Below are 13,194 nucleotides of genomic sequence, written 5' to 3' on the forward strand. Positions count from 1 at the left end.
ATAATAAATAAATATTTTTTAAAAAAAGATTGTTATTCTAAATGTTGTCCATCTTTTTCATTTTTACACTGGACTTTTTTTTTTTTACTTTCCTGAGAGAGACCTTTTAAAGATCGAATGGACTGGAATGGGTTTGCCATTCTTTTAAGAATGTTTTGGTAGTATTTTGTCTGTTTATGTGTTTTCAATACATCCTGACTTCAGTTTGTCCTCCCTCCTCCTGGTACCCATTCCTCTCCCACCTCCCTCTCGCCCAGATCCACTCCTCCTCCATCTTCCATTCAGAAAGAGCAGGCCTCCCAGGGATATCCATTGAACATGGCATAAGAAGCTGTAATTAAGACTAGGCACCTCCCCCTTTCAGTAACCCTTATTCATTTATTAAGGCTAGGGTTGTGCCGCAGTGTGCGTGAAGAGGTCAGAAGCTTGTGAGAGTTCTCTTGGTCTGCCCTGTGGCTTTCGGGGAGGAAACACACAAGTCATCGGGTTTGGTGCAAATTCATTCTCACTTCCAATGTCCAAAGAACATCCCAGGCTTGATGTGTCATGCTTGAAAGCAGAGCTTCAGAGGCTGAGGCAGAAGGATCACGAGTTATAGGCTAGTCTGAGCTATATGGGGAGCTTTGCTTCACAAATAAGCTAACTAACCAAAATGAACTCTGGCCCCCTCAGGTTCAAGTAAATACATTGGATGAGATTTATGGTTTGCGGTCTGCAACAAACTGTGAACAAAATGTAAGCGAAACATTATTAGAGTGTACCCAAATGTTTACAACACAGAACTTTAAAATGTCATACGTAAGGCCCACATGCCATAGTCTAACACTTTCTAGAGTGCTAATATGTGTCAAAATGCAAGAATTTTGATATGTTAATGAGATCTATAATCTGTTTAATTCTCTGCTTCACAGATTTTTATTTTTACCTTCTATTATTTCTTTCCTGTTACTTTCTAGCCTTTTTTGTTTGTTTTGTTTTTGCTTTTATTTAAGCTTTTGGAGTTAGAAATTTAATCACCTTTTAACCTTCTTAATAATAACATTATTAAAATAATTTCACAGTTTTCTGATCATTACCTTATATTAAATTGAAACTTCAGAAGTGTCCATTTCCTCTGATCTTACTTTGCCCATAACCTTCAAGAAACTACATCTAGGGGGCTGGAAAGATGGCTCAGAGGTTAAGAGCATTGCCTGCTCTTTCAAAGGTCCTGAGTTCAATTCCCTACAACCACATGATGGCTCACAACCATCTGTAATGGAGTCTGGTGCCTTCTGCTGGCCTGCAGGCATACACACAGACAGAATATTGTATCCATAATAAATAAATAAATATTTTTTTAAAAAAGAAACTACATCTAGTTAAGTCTTGACATAGTATCAAAATTATTGATGATTGTCCAAAATGGGTGTCAAAATATATTTCCTATTTCCAGCTTTGAATGAATTCCACATACCTCTGTGAAAATAGTGTCACCATGGGTTTGATGTAGAACTTGTGAGGTCACATTTGTTGTTGAGCCAAGTGTTTTGAAAATTTGAAAAGTACATAAAACAATATTCCTCGTTTACTTGTAAATATGTTGTTTCCCTTCACGCTGGAGGAATGGCTATTTAAAATGCTTGGCTTGTCTCCTGGAAAAGGCCCTGGGCGGAACATCTCGGTCGGAAGAGAAAATGAGTTTAGCTCTGAGAAGTGATCTTGTAGTAGACAAAACAAAGAGGAAAAAGCGAAGAGAGCTCTCTGAAGAACAGAAGCAAGAAATTAAAGATGCCTTTGAGCTCTTTGATACCGACAAAGACCACGCGATAGATTATCATGAATTAAAGGTGGCAATGAGAGCCTTGGGTTTTGATGTGAAAAAAGCTGATGTGCTGAAGATTCTTAAAGATTATGACAGAGAAGCCACAGGCAAAATCACCTTCCAAGATTTTAATGAAGTTGTGACAGACTGGATATTGGAAAGAGATCCACATGAAGAGATACTGAAAGCATTTAAACTATTTGATGATGACGATTCAGGTAAAATAAGCCTGAGGAATTTGCGACGTGTTGCCAGAGAACTGGGCGAAAATCTGAGTGATGAAGAACTTCGGGCTATGATAGAAGAGTTTGATAAAGACGGCGATGGGGAAATAAATCAAGAGGAATTCATTGCTATTATGACCGGTGACATATAAAGGATTGCGAGAATCAACACCAAAATGTTGCAGTTGTCATCTGTATTCCCTTTATGTGACTAAAGTCCTGTTTAAAAAAAAAAAAGTCCAATTTAGTCCTTTCTCCACAAGGACCAAAACTAAGCACCCTTTGTATTTATTTCACTGCAGTTGAGTTTCTCTGTATGATCAATGTTGTTAGCATTGACAGTTTTAACTTCAAATTTATAATGTAGCTCTATATAAAGCTTAAAAATATCAATGTGGTGTATATTATTTGGAGGCTTCTAAATTTAGCATTAGCTATTTTTATTTTGATGCACATGTTTTTTAGACATTTATTAATAAAATCCTTATTTTATTAGTAAAAAAAAAAAATAAAATGCTTGGCTTTATATTTTATTTTTAAATTAGAATTCTAAACTCTAATGCTGAGAGATATAATCCTTACCAGCAAGGCCCTTCTGATTTTTTTTTAAAAAGTATAAATATATCTCCTGAAACAAAAGTTTGAGCAGACATTGTCGGCAGCTATATTGAAAGACTTGCAATAGCTGCCTGTGCTCTGGGTATGTAAACAAAGCTGCGGATGCAGCCCCAGTGAAGAGCGCCCGGCTGCCCTTCAGGCCTGGATTCCCCATGTGATAGTCCTGTTTGCTAACATGCTTCTCCTTCTCTCTAGAAGGATTCCTTTCCCCTGCACCTCAGTTAGTCCTTAACCTCCTCCCAGCTCTAGCCTTTCCCAGGACGAGGTCTCGTGTCACGTTCTCTTTGGAACCAAGTCACTACAAAATTCAGAATCTTTCTTCCTATTCCTTTGTTCGCCCATCGAAATCTCTAATTAAACTATCTCCTCCCGGTGGGTGAAAAATCCTGTGAGCCAAGACGATTATTTAAAATTTCTAAGTTTATATTTTGTTTTGAGCACAGCTGCCGACAATGTGCTCTCGAGCATTTGTTCTCGGGCTATATTTGTGCTGTTAAAAATTCAGAAGAGTCTTGATTATGTGGATTATATTTATCGGCATTAGAAATGTAAGATTCTCGCTTAAAAATAAACTTACATCCATGCTTCGGCATTTTATACATACCGTATCCCTTCTGCTGGCTAATCCCAAAGTAGAACAGTGAACCAAATAGGAGTTGGATGAGTTCATGAATTAATAGAGAAACGGGTAGATTAATAACAGGTTTCATGTGGCATGAAATGTTCCTTCAATGAAAAAGAAAGGTAAAACAGCAATAGAAATTAAAATGAATCTAGTTTACAATTAACATCTGCTGTAGGAAATCTTACAGCTTGTGGTTACCCACCCACTGGGGCATGGCCTCTTATGCTCTATAAGCCGATGTAGAACATGGGTCCGCTCTCTTTCCAGCTGCTGGATTTGGCTTCTGGTCTCCGTTTAAGCAGAGGATTCTGATTTGTGAGTCTATCCCTAAATACATAACCGGCTATTTCTCAATTCTGAGCTAGTGTGGGATTTCTTATAAGCGTCCTTCTTCATTTGGCGCCCATGTGGAATTGGACTCCAGGCCTCCTGGGTGGACGGCCTAATGGCTTAGCCGGTTCACGGCCCAGACAGTCTCCCGACCCTGCCTGCTTGGCTTGCTTTTACCTGAGCAGTACTTTTGCCTTGTACAGTTTTGTCATTACACATCACAACTGTCTATATCAACAAAGGAAACAGGCACTGGAAACTCCATGCAGTGAGACTTGTTACGCTACCATGTATTCGTGAGCAAGCTGATGATACACAACTGTTGGCGAACAATATGCCACATTTTAAAGCCTTTCTAATGCCTACATAGTCTATTAGAATTTTGTAATTTCCGTGTTTGTCTTTCTTCCTACAAGGTCATCAGCCACCTCTTCAAACCTAAGACTCTGCAGCTGAGTGGTACATCTGCTTACGGTTTCTTTTTTCTCCCTGGTGGATAGGCTACCGTCGTATTTAGCATTCTTTGTTACCAGTATCTGAATGATGTGATCTCATGAAACTATTTAGTCCTTGAGGGTTTGGACTGCGCCTCATATCCATAGCATACAACAAAGTGTTTAATGCTTGATAAAAATCCCATAAGGGAACATATGGAAGTGATTAAGCTAAGCATTTAACAAGTAGCGCCGATGCTTCCTCAACTTGTTTTCATTAAATCTTCTAGCCAAAACTCAAGTGATGGGAGAGATCAAGCTAGCCCTGAAAAAAGAAATGAAAACAGACGGGGAACAACTAACAGTTGAAATTCTCCAGTGCAGAAATATTACCTACAAATTTAAGTCTCCGGATCACTTACCAGGTATCTAGTTCCGTGATAATAAACAAGATATCTACTAGTTGACTAGTACCATGTCTTAAATATTCTAAGAAATTCTACCGAAATTTTTATGTGTGCATGAAATACATTAGAAAAACTATGAAACAAGAACTTGCTTTACTTCTCACTTAAAGGATAAAATCATTTTCCTAGCCTTCAGCTAGAAAATTTTCCAGCATATAAATTAGAGATTTATAAATTATAAATTTTAATTTATATAATTTGTAATTTCCTAGTCTTCCGCTAGATTTTTAAATATATAAATCGGAGAGATACACTTAATGAACAACAGGAAAACTAACTTAAATTTCTAAGAAAGCTGTATACTTCCAATCACTTTATGCTTTCTGCAACAAACTGTGTAGAATTTCCTGTGCTTGTGTTCATCACCGCACAACGGGAAGCACTATGAGTGGATAATGGACACTCACCGGGATTACTTCCTATTTTCAGATTTATATGTGAAAATATATGTGATAAACATCTCTACTCAAAAGAAGGTTATCAAGAAGAAGACAAGGGTATGCAGGCATGACCGGGAGCCTTCCTTCAACGAAACCTTCAGGTTCAGCCTGAGTCCTGCGGGTCATTCTCTTCAGGTAACTGTGTCCTGTAACCGTGACCAACTTTCTCATTCACATTATATGTGTTGCTCATCCAATTATTCAGTGTTTAAATAGTGATCATATACTATATAATAATCATCAAGTATCACCGCAGGACCCCTTTGACCCTCTTGCTCTGTTCCGTCCATCCAATCAGCAGCCAACCCTTTCGTCTCCTCTGCTAATTTAGGTGGGCTGCTCTCGCTCCCACGCTCACGCTCACTCTTGGCTCCTTTCTTCGGTGTCTGCAGAATTTTGGTAGCTCACCTGGTCCGTTTCTCTCTGATGTCTCGCCTTTTCATTTCAGCACCCTGCTGCCAGAGTTTTCTTTATTAAACTGAGTTTGCTTTCCGTTAAAGCTGTCCAGTAAGGCGTCATCTTTCTCGCATCACTCAGAGTCCTCCACCATGAGCTCTAGTTATGTTGCTTTGGTCTCGGGTCTTCGTCGCTTTCCCACTCAGTCAGTACTCCAGACACTTTTGAGTCTTTTTAAGTTAAGCCTTGAGTTCCTGGCTCATATCTTCCTCTCCTTCAAAGCTTCCTTCTTATGTATCACCATCTTCCATCTTTCAGTACACTTTTTGACTGAGAACCCTAAGTATACTTCAGAACACATTCACAAATTATTTTACTTCTTATGGGACTCAACAAAATTTCTCCTATACAATAATGTCTGCGCTCACCTGCCACTCCTTCTCTATGGTAAGGCCTAATTTTCATTATCTTTTCCCCTCCATCTAGCAGAATTATTTTCACATAGCATGCCTTCAGTAGACAAGGGAAGGGGGAGAAATTTGGATAAGGGGGAAGAGATGCAGCTATATGACACCATTTCATGATGGAGAAAACATAAGTAACAAAGACAAGTTCAGGCCTGCAAGGATAACTTGGTGGTCCAAAGTACATACTGCTCTTCCAGAGGACCCAAGTTCACCACCAGGGCCCATGTCATCTGGTTCTCAACCCCTCTACCTTCAGCTTCTGGAGCTCTGACACTCTCTTCTGGACTCGCCAGACATACATACATGCAAATTAAAGTTTCAGCAATATATGTAAGTAATCATATATATATGCATATGTACATACATTTATATTTATATATGCATATATATTTGAAAAACAAAGTTAAGCCTCACTGACAGAGTTAGCTAAAATGAAGGTAGGAAGGAATAAAATATTAAGGACAAAACTCTAAAGCATCTGAAAACACAGGTGTCATCCAGAAATTAGGAAAGGGGAGTTTTCAGAAAAAAAAGCATAATGAGTTTTTATGAAGCTGACTTAATATGATCGCAGGGACTCTAGTGATTAAAAAACTATGAGAAACACCCAATTCAAAAAAGCAGAAGTTATAGTTATATCTGAAATTCCAGATTTTAAATATCAAATTTTGCATCAGTTTAAGCATATCTGATTAGAATCAGCTTTCCCAGTATATGTCATAGTTGCCTATCCTTCACAGAAATGTTAATCTGGACTAATTGATAGATATTTTAATACTATTTCTTCTTTCTTTCAAATAGTTACTCTATATCCTCATGTCTCTCTTTCTTCCTTGTGATTCGTTGATGAAAAAAAGTCTCAAAAAGTTGAAAAACGTACGTGTGTGTGTGTGTGTGTGTGTGTGTGTGTGTGTATCCAGATATACACGGTATAATTCTCACTTTGCTCTCTAGATTCTGCTTTTCTCCAATGGAGGGAAGTTCATGAAGAAGACGTTGATTGGAGAGGCCTGTTTCTGGCTTGACAAAGTGGATCTGAGGAAGAGAATAGTAAACTGGCACAAACTGTTAGCCACGCCTACTCAAACACACTGAAGCTGTGTCTGCTCAGGGTGTGGAAGCGGAGCTCCGTAGCCTCAGAGGGAGACTGGAGTTGAACACTTCTGTGCTGATCCATGTTTTCAGGGGCAAACATGGGGTAGGAAACAAGAAGCCAACACACCGCGTTGTTGTGGATTACAACATGCCTCCTAAAGTTCACGTGTTGGAAGCAAACCGATGAAAACAGGCCCGAGACCCTGGATTTCTCAAAGCTGTGAAGAGAAGCTGCGGAAGGAGATTTGACTTTTTGACATGGCTGTCTTGGAGCAGCCTGGGCTGAAGCTAAAGAAGAGGCATAGAGGTTTTTCTATGGCGGTCAAAGGTAAAGTGAAAGCAATTGTTTGTGCACACAGAAACCTTGTTCCAAAGGACGGGTCGAGTGAAGCTCGGTTTTGATAAGTACAAAACTCTTTGTCTTATATTCTCATAAAACTTCCTGCTTTGGAATTCTGACCTGAGATGCACCTATGAGTTGTCTACAGGACCAGAAGGTGACTGTGTTGATGGGGAAAATGAAGCAGGAGTTGTGAACAATGGATTTGGGATTGGACCGTGCATGTTTTCCCTATGTCTACATTAGGAAGCTATACAGCGCTAGGTCTGGATTCTATCCGGCAGAAGCACATCTCCTTTTGGTGTAAGTTAAAATAGTGAAGAGTGAAGATAATCGTAGGTTAAAATTAAACTGCATTTACCTAGAAATAAAACAAAAAACTAGTGACTGGATATTAAAAGAGAATGCTGACCCGCAAAACATGTACCTTGTTTGAAACCATTACAGTCTCCATAATGTTCCACTAAGTCAAGGCACTTTCAGCACATCAAGGCCTCTAGGTTAACTGGTGTGTCCTATGAGGAGGTTTGCTCATTCATGAGGAGCTGCCCTACATGCGTCATTCTACGTATTGCCTTCCTCCTGCATAATGTATTGTCAGAGACATCAAATTATTGTTCTGGCAAAAAAAAATCATATTTATCATCTGACATTGATTAAACTGTTGTCACTTTCTAATTTTTCTGTGGTTTTTCTCTATTCTCAATAACAATATAATGAACACCCTGACAACACCCTCAAGTCCTTTCTCCTGTTCTGCTTTCTTGTTGGTGATATCATCGTTAGAAAGCTAATGTTGGGAAAGGCTGGGGGAGGGGGGGGAATCAATGTTGGAAATTGAAATACATTTGATCTATTTTAATAATATAGAACCAAACAAGCAATGTGTGCATCACCAAAACGAAGCACTCTCTCCCTATCCACCACCAGTGTCAATAAATAAAAAGTAGCATGAAGCCGCAGGACTTGCGCTCAGCCGAGGCTGAAGTCCTGGCGTCTGGTCCTGATTCTGCTACTGACCTTTCACGTTACCACTTCTCAAACGCAGATCAAATTCTCTTCCCCCTAAATAATGGTGTTTTCCGATCCCTCCTAACAGGATGCCAGGATGATCAAATAAAGAGGTCTAGGAACTAGGAAAGCACACTCCCAAATACAAATTGAAAAACAATTATTGTATAGCTTTTTAATTCACAAATTTTATACGTGAGAAACAACTTCCGACCAAGGATAAGCATGAATAAAAACAGTAAATTGTTCCAAGACTCGTTTTATTCAACTTCCACTTTAATAGACTTCCATTTAACCTGAAAAAGATAGAATGTTAAATAAAAGTTATTTGTCATACAAAATTTTCTGAAGCCACAGCTCTTATTCCACTACCACATTCTACCCAAAATAAACAAAATTGTTTTTCAGAGTACTTGAACTAAAAACTGTTAGCTTATTTAAGATGAGGTTTTATTGGGATAGTAGGAAATCATCTCAAAAATATTGGCTGGATATTGAATTTTCTCATTTTTGGAAAAAAAAACATTAAATTTGAAAGTAATGCAAGATGCTAGAAGTAAACATTTCTAGTATATGCCAAATTGTATATCTTATACTCATTAAAAAAAATACAAGTTCACTTTTTTTTGTCCTAAAATACCAACATTCTCTTTCCCTATTTTCTTTCTTCTCCCCTCCCAATGCAATACCATTTACCACTCACTGATAGTCTTCTAAGTGAACATGGGGGATGCAAATTTTCGAAGATAGGATATTGCTAACATTTATTTTTAGAGACTACTAGATATATTGGTGGTTGCCATGGATATTTCCAGCAGACACTTGTACTGGAAACCTGTAACCAGTCACAACTGGGGAGGAAGGGGGTCTAAGAGGATGTGGGACATCAAAAGCTCTTCACAGGCAACTCGGGTCCATCTCTTAGCCTGCTCTACAGTCTCTGGTACTCCGAGGGTTTGGTGGAAGGATGTACAGTCAGGTAGCTTACTCCGTTCTTGTCACAACTTACACACTCAGAAGGCCCACCAGAACAAAATCAACAGGAGTAGCTCTTACGCCTGAAATAATGCAAGCCCTTCTAGGGCAGCCGCCCCTCCATTCCAAGGGAGTAGCCATAGGGCTAGATCAATGAGATCAATCGAGAGTCAACGACAGGACTTCTTGTCATGCACCAGCATTCCCCTTGAAAAAGGTCCTGCCAGTGTGCAGCTGACCAGGCTCCTAGGTTGTAACTGGACTTGTTCTATGCAACACCAATTCCTACAGGAATGCACTTGGAGGGATGCCACTGGCCCTTCTCACCACGGAACTCTTTCTTTTTTAATTGCAAATGGGGCTCTTAGTGGTTTTTTTTTTACTTTTTTTGGTAAATAACACAACACATGATTTTCCATTTTTTTATTTTATGTTTTACTACTAGAATTAGCTTTTCTATCTTAACAGTAACAAAGTTTATAATCTCTAATCACTAGGTTATCAAACTTCTTGCAGCACTTACCCCTTGAGAAGCATTTTGTTTTCCCTGCTAGTCCACTGAGTCATCAGAGATGGAAGTCGCTTGCTGGTTTAAAGATGAGTAGTAAGGAATCTTTCAACCGGAGAAGAAAAAGCACAGAGTGGATTTTTATAAAAACAGGGAATTATAGAATCATTGCTACAGATGATTACGTGACACTCGTAGCAAGATGTTGGTGTTTTCTCTGGTTTTACTTAATATTAAGAAAAATTTTGGTGATTCTGAACTTGTTTGATTAGCATTTCTGTTCCAAAGAACAATACTCAACATTAAGAGATAGCACTTGCCCTTGATCCTTAATACCGTCCATATTTTAGTAATTAATGAGAGTTAAATATACATCCTCTGCATATCTATGAGGTTGATTTGGGGAATCACACACACTTGCATAATTGTATCCTGGGAAAATTATAGCTGGTAACCAGCTGATATTGATTCTCATTATAGAATGGCTGTTATGATGTTGGTGGTAGGCATTGTAACAATAGTGGTGGCAGTGATGTGAAGTAAAATAAATGATTTGTTACTATATTGTGCCCAATTTATGAGAAATGATTTAACCAATGCTTCGTTTCATTAAAATACCATAAAGATGTCTATAGTATTTTTTTACTTTATTATTTAAATCATAACTAACAATATTTTTTAAAACTTATTTTAATTGCTATAATGTCAAATAGTCCAAAATTAGTCAACTACAGCAAAATGTGTTTATAAATATATGTATGACAGGAGAGACTTTCCCTCCTTTTGAGTTTGAAATGAAAGTGAACGCTTGATAACTCATCAGGAGCTTTTCCCTGAATAGCTGTTGGCCTCTAGTGTAACAAGAATGAATGAGTGAAGCTGACAGTCTCATGGAATATGACATATCTATGCTTTCTGTATGTCTCGTGTAGCTGTTGTTAAAGATGCACTGTCAACAAAAATCATTTAATCAATTTCTTTATTCGATAGGAAGCCTGAGAGCATTTTCTGAATCTGTTACCCTGTACATAGCTAGACCTCTGATAACACAGCAGCTGTTGAACTAACCCCATCCTCTGGAAGTCAGCATGTGATTGTGATTCTCATTCAACTGTGTCTATGTCTGTGTTCAGTGATGTGCTCCGGTGCTCCCGTACTGACCAATGTGTGTGCTAATATCTTACCAACATGTCTCTTTCAAGGGGTGTTTCTTGTCTAAGTTTAAAACCTAATAAAATTTGTTTCCAATAAAACATGAAGTACTTGGAGATGTGTCCCATTTCTGACCATGTGTTGCATGCTTTCTTGGTGATTTGCAAATCTTTTTATTATTTCTTTGTCTACCTAATACTCTGAAAAAAATTTAATGAACAAATGCAAATTCTTGGGCTATTGGTTGTATAAACTGACCTGAAAATACATGAGAATTGTGTAGAACAAAATGCTTGTAAATCTGTCTTGAGTTTCACTCTATGTAAAAACATGTATTGGTTTTGTGACCGTACACAAGTTGTATCTTGATAACTTATGAAAACTGTGCTGTATACCGGCTGTTGTATCAGCCTTATTAATAAATATTGAAACTATCAGTTTAACTTCTTGTGTTTATCAACAAGTGTTTCAGTCCAGGCAAGAATATATTTATACATTGTCAAGTGGAGGCAAAGCTTAGAACCTACTACCTTATGAAAACTAAAGCCAGTAAACAAGAGAAAAGACAGTGGATATAGACACTAGCTTTTGAATAAAGAGGGTTTTTTAAAAAAGGATTCCTTTTGACGTCTATTATTTCCTTGGTGAAGTAGGTGTAGACGTAAGTCACAAACGATGCCACAGCAGTTTGGAATTATAATTAACAGGGTAGTATTTATTTAAAGGGGAAAAAAAACTTACAGATCACCGTCAGCCCTCTGTACTACCAGGAAGGGAGTCTAGCCGCCAGCCGAGCAGGAAGTGAAGAGAGCGAGAGAAGGAAGTGGCCGCTTTTTTAAAGGGAGAGAGACCACGCCCCAATGGGCGGGTATCTCAGCGGCTATAGGCTGGAGGAGCGGAAGGACCTCCCGCAACAAGTAGGTATGAAGTCATCTGCTCAGAAAGCAGTGGCAGCTGATAAATGTTAGCTCTCAGGAGACGGACTTAAAATAGTTCTCAAGGACAGTGGGAGAACAGATAGAATGAGGATAACGAAGCTGGAACATTCCTGAGCCTGAACATGGAGTTTACATGTGCAAACAGACAAAGGAAATGATAGACTCTAATTATGGCAGACCTTATCCGACCCATTAAACAGCAGCGGTAACAGGTGTGCATGCGTACAGCATGCATAATGGGATGATTTATAACCGATGAGCATACATTAAAAAAGGCAAGTAGGGAAGCTGAGGGAAATGAACTAGGGATAAAATCGTTACAAAATTAAATGAGGGAGTAGCCTCCGCCATGTCTGGAAATCTTCTCGTGTCCCTGCAGCAAGCCCAGCTCAGACATTGACATCGGGTCAGTGAGAGCAGAGAAGGGCGCAGATATCCAAACTAATCGCTCAAGAAAATTTAATAGTAGCCGGGCGGTGGTGGCGCACGCCTTTAATCCCAGCACTCGGGAGGCAGAGGCAGGTGGATCTCTGTGAGTTCGAGGCCAGCCTGGTCTACAAGAGCTAGTTCCAGGACAGGCACCAAAGCTACAGAGAAACCCTGTCTGGAAAAAAAAAAAAAGAAAAGAAAATTTAATAGTGATAGAAGCTGGAAAGAGAGGTCCGTGAGGGTCTAGAATCTGATTAAATAAACTCCAAAATCTCTGGTCTGGTGGAATAATTATATGACAGTAACGTAACCAACATGTCTCAGCAGGGTCTATATTTGGTCTTATTTCATCTATCAATAAAAATTGTTGCAAATAAAATATGTGCAGAAATATTTAATAATTTCAATACTTTATATTCTTGAAAACCAAGAAATTCTCATTTTTTTCATTGTACGCAGAATTGCACCTGACCACCTGAACGTAAACAATTACAACAGTAATAATTGACTATTAGCAAAACCGACCAACTTCCTTTCATTTTCTGTGCAAATCCTTACCAGGTTCTGGGAAAGTCCAGGGTGATCAGATGGATTCCTGTTCTGGTGAGGGGAGTCTCTGCTATAGAGGGAGTCTTCATTCTGCTGAGCTTGGGAATTTAATTCTTTGTTTGAACAGAAAAATTAAAGAAATTGTTAATATCAACTGATGAGGGTCTTTATATGATTTGAGAACTCCCTTTAAAGAGCCTAGTCCTGTCTGCTGTGAGCATTTAGAAGAAAGCCACACACTATTGCGTTACTCCCATATACCGGTAGCTAGGATTTGTTGGCAGAACAAATTCTAGCTGCCTACAATACTGAACACGGTTACCCTCCCTCGGACCGCGTGACTCTTACTCACACTTCTGCAGCAGCCTCTTAATGGCATTGCTGTTGGGCTG

General features: G+C 38.8%; 2 protein-coding genes across 5 annotated transcripts in view; both read left to right on the forward strand.

Moving 5' to 3' along the window:
* Pclo (piccolo presynaptic cytomatrix protein) overlaps positions 1-11,323 on the forward strand; it is a 293,606-nt gene extending 282,283 nt beyond the window's left edge. For all 4 annotated transcript variants that reach the window (XM_013350428.2, XM_013350429.2, XM_013350430.2 and 1 more), the window contains 3 exons: positions 4,326-4,460; positions 4,932-5,077; positions 6,760-11,323. In XM_013350428.2, coding sequence (XP_013205882.1) covers positions 4,326-4,460; positions 4,932-5,077; positions 6,760-6,900 — 422 coding nt within the window. In that variant the 3' untranslated portion in view covers positions 6,901-11,323. The remainder of the gene's footprint in view (positions 1-4,325; positions 4,461-4,931; positions 5,078-6,759) is intronic.
* On the forward strand, positions 1,615-2,514 carry LOC101998895 (centrin-3). Its single transcript, XM_005358328.3, has one exon. The coding sequence runs from the start codon at positions 1,677-1,679 to the stop codon at positions 2,178-2,180; it is 504 nt and encodes a 167-aa protein (XP_005358385.1). The 5' UTR covers positions 1,615-1,676; the 3' UTR covers positions 2,181-2,514.
* Positions 11,324-13,194: the final 1,871 nt, after the last annotated feature.

This window comes from Microtus ochrogaster, chromosome 26, assembly GCF_000317375.1.
Source record: "Microtus ochrogaster isolate Prairie Vole_2 chromosome 26, MicOch1.0, whole genome shotgun sequence".
Taxonomy (NCBI): domain Eukaryota; kingdom Metazoa; phylum Chordata; class Mammalia; order Rodentia; family Cricetidae; genus Microtus; species Microtus ochrogaster.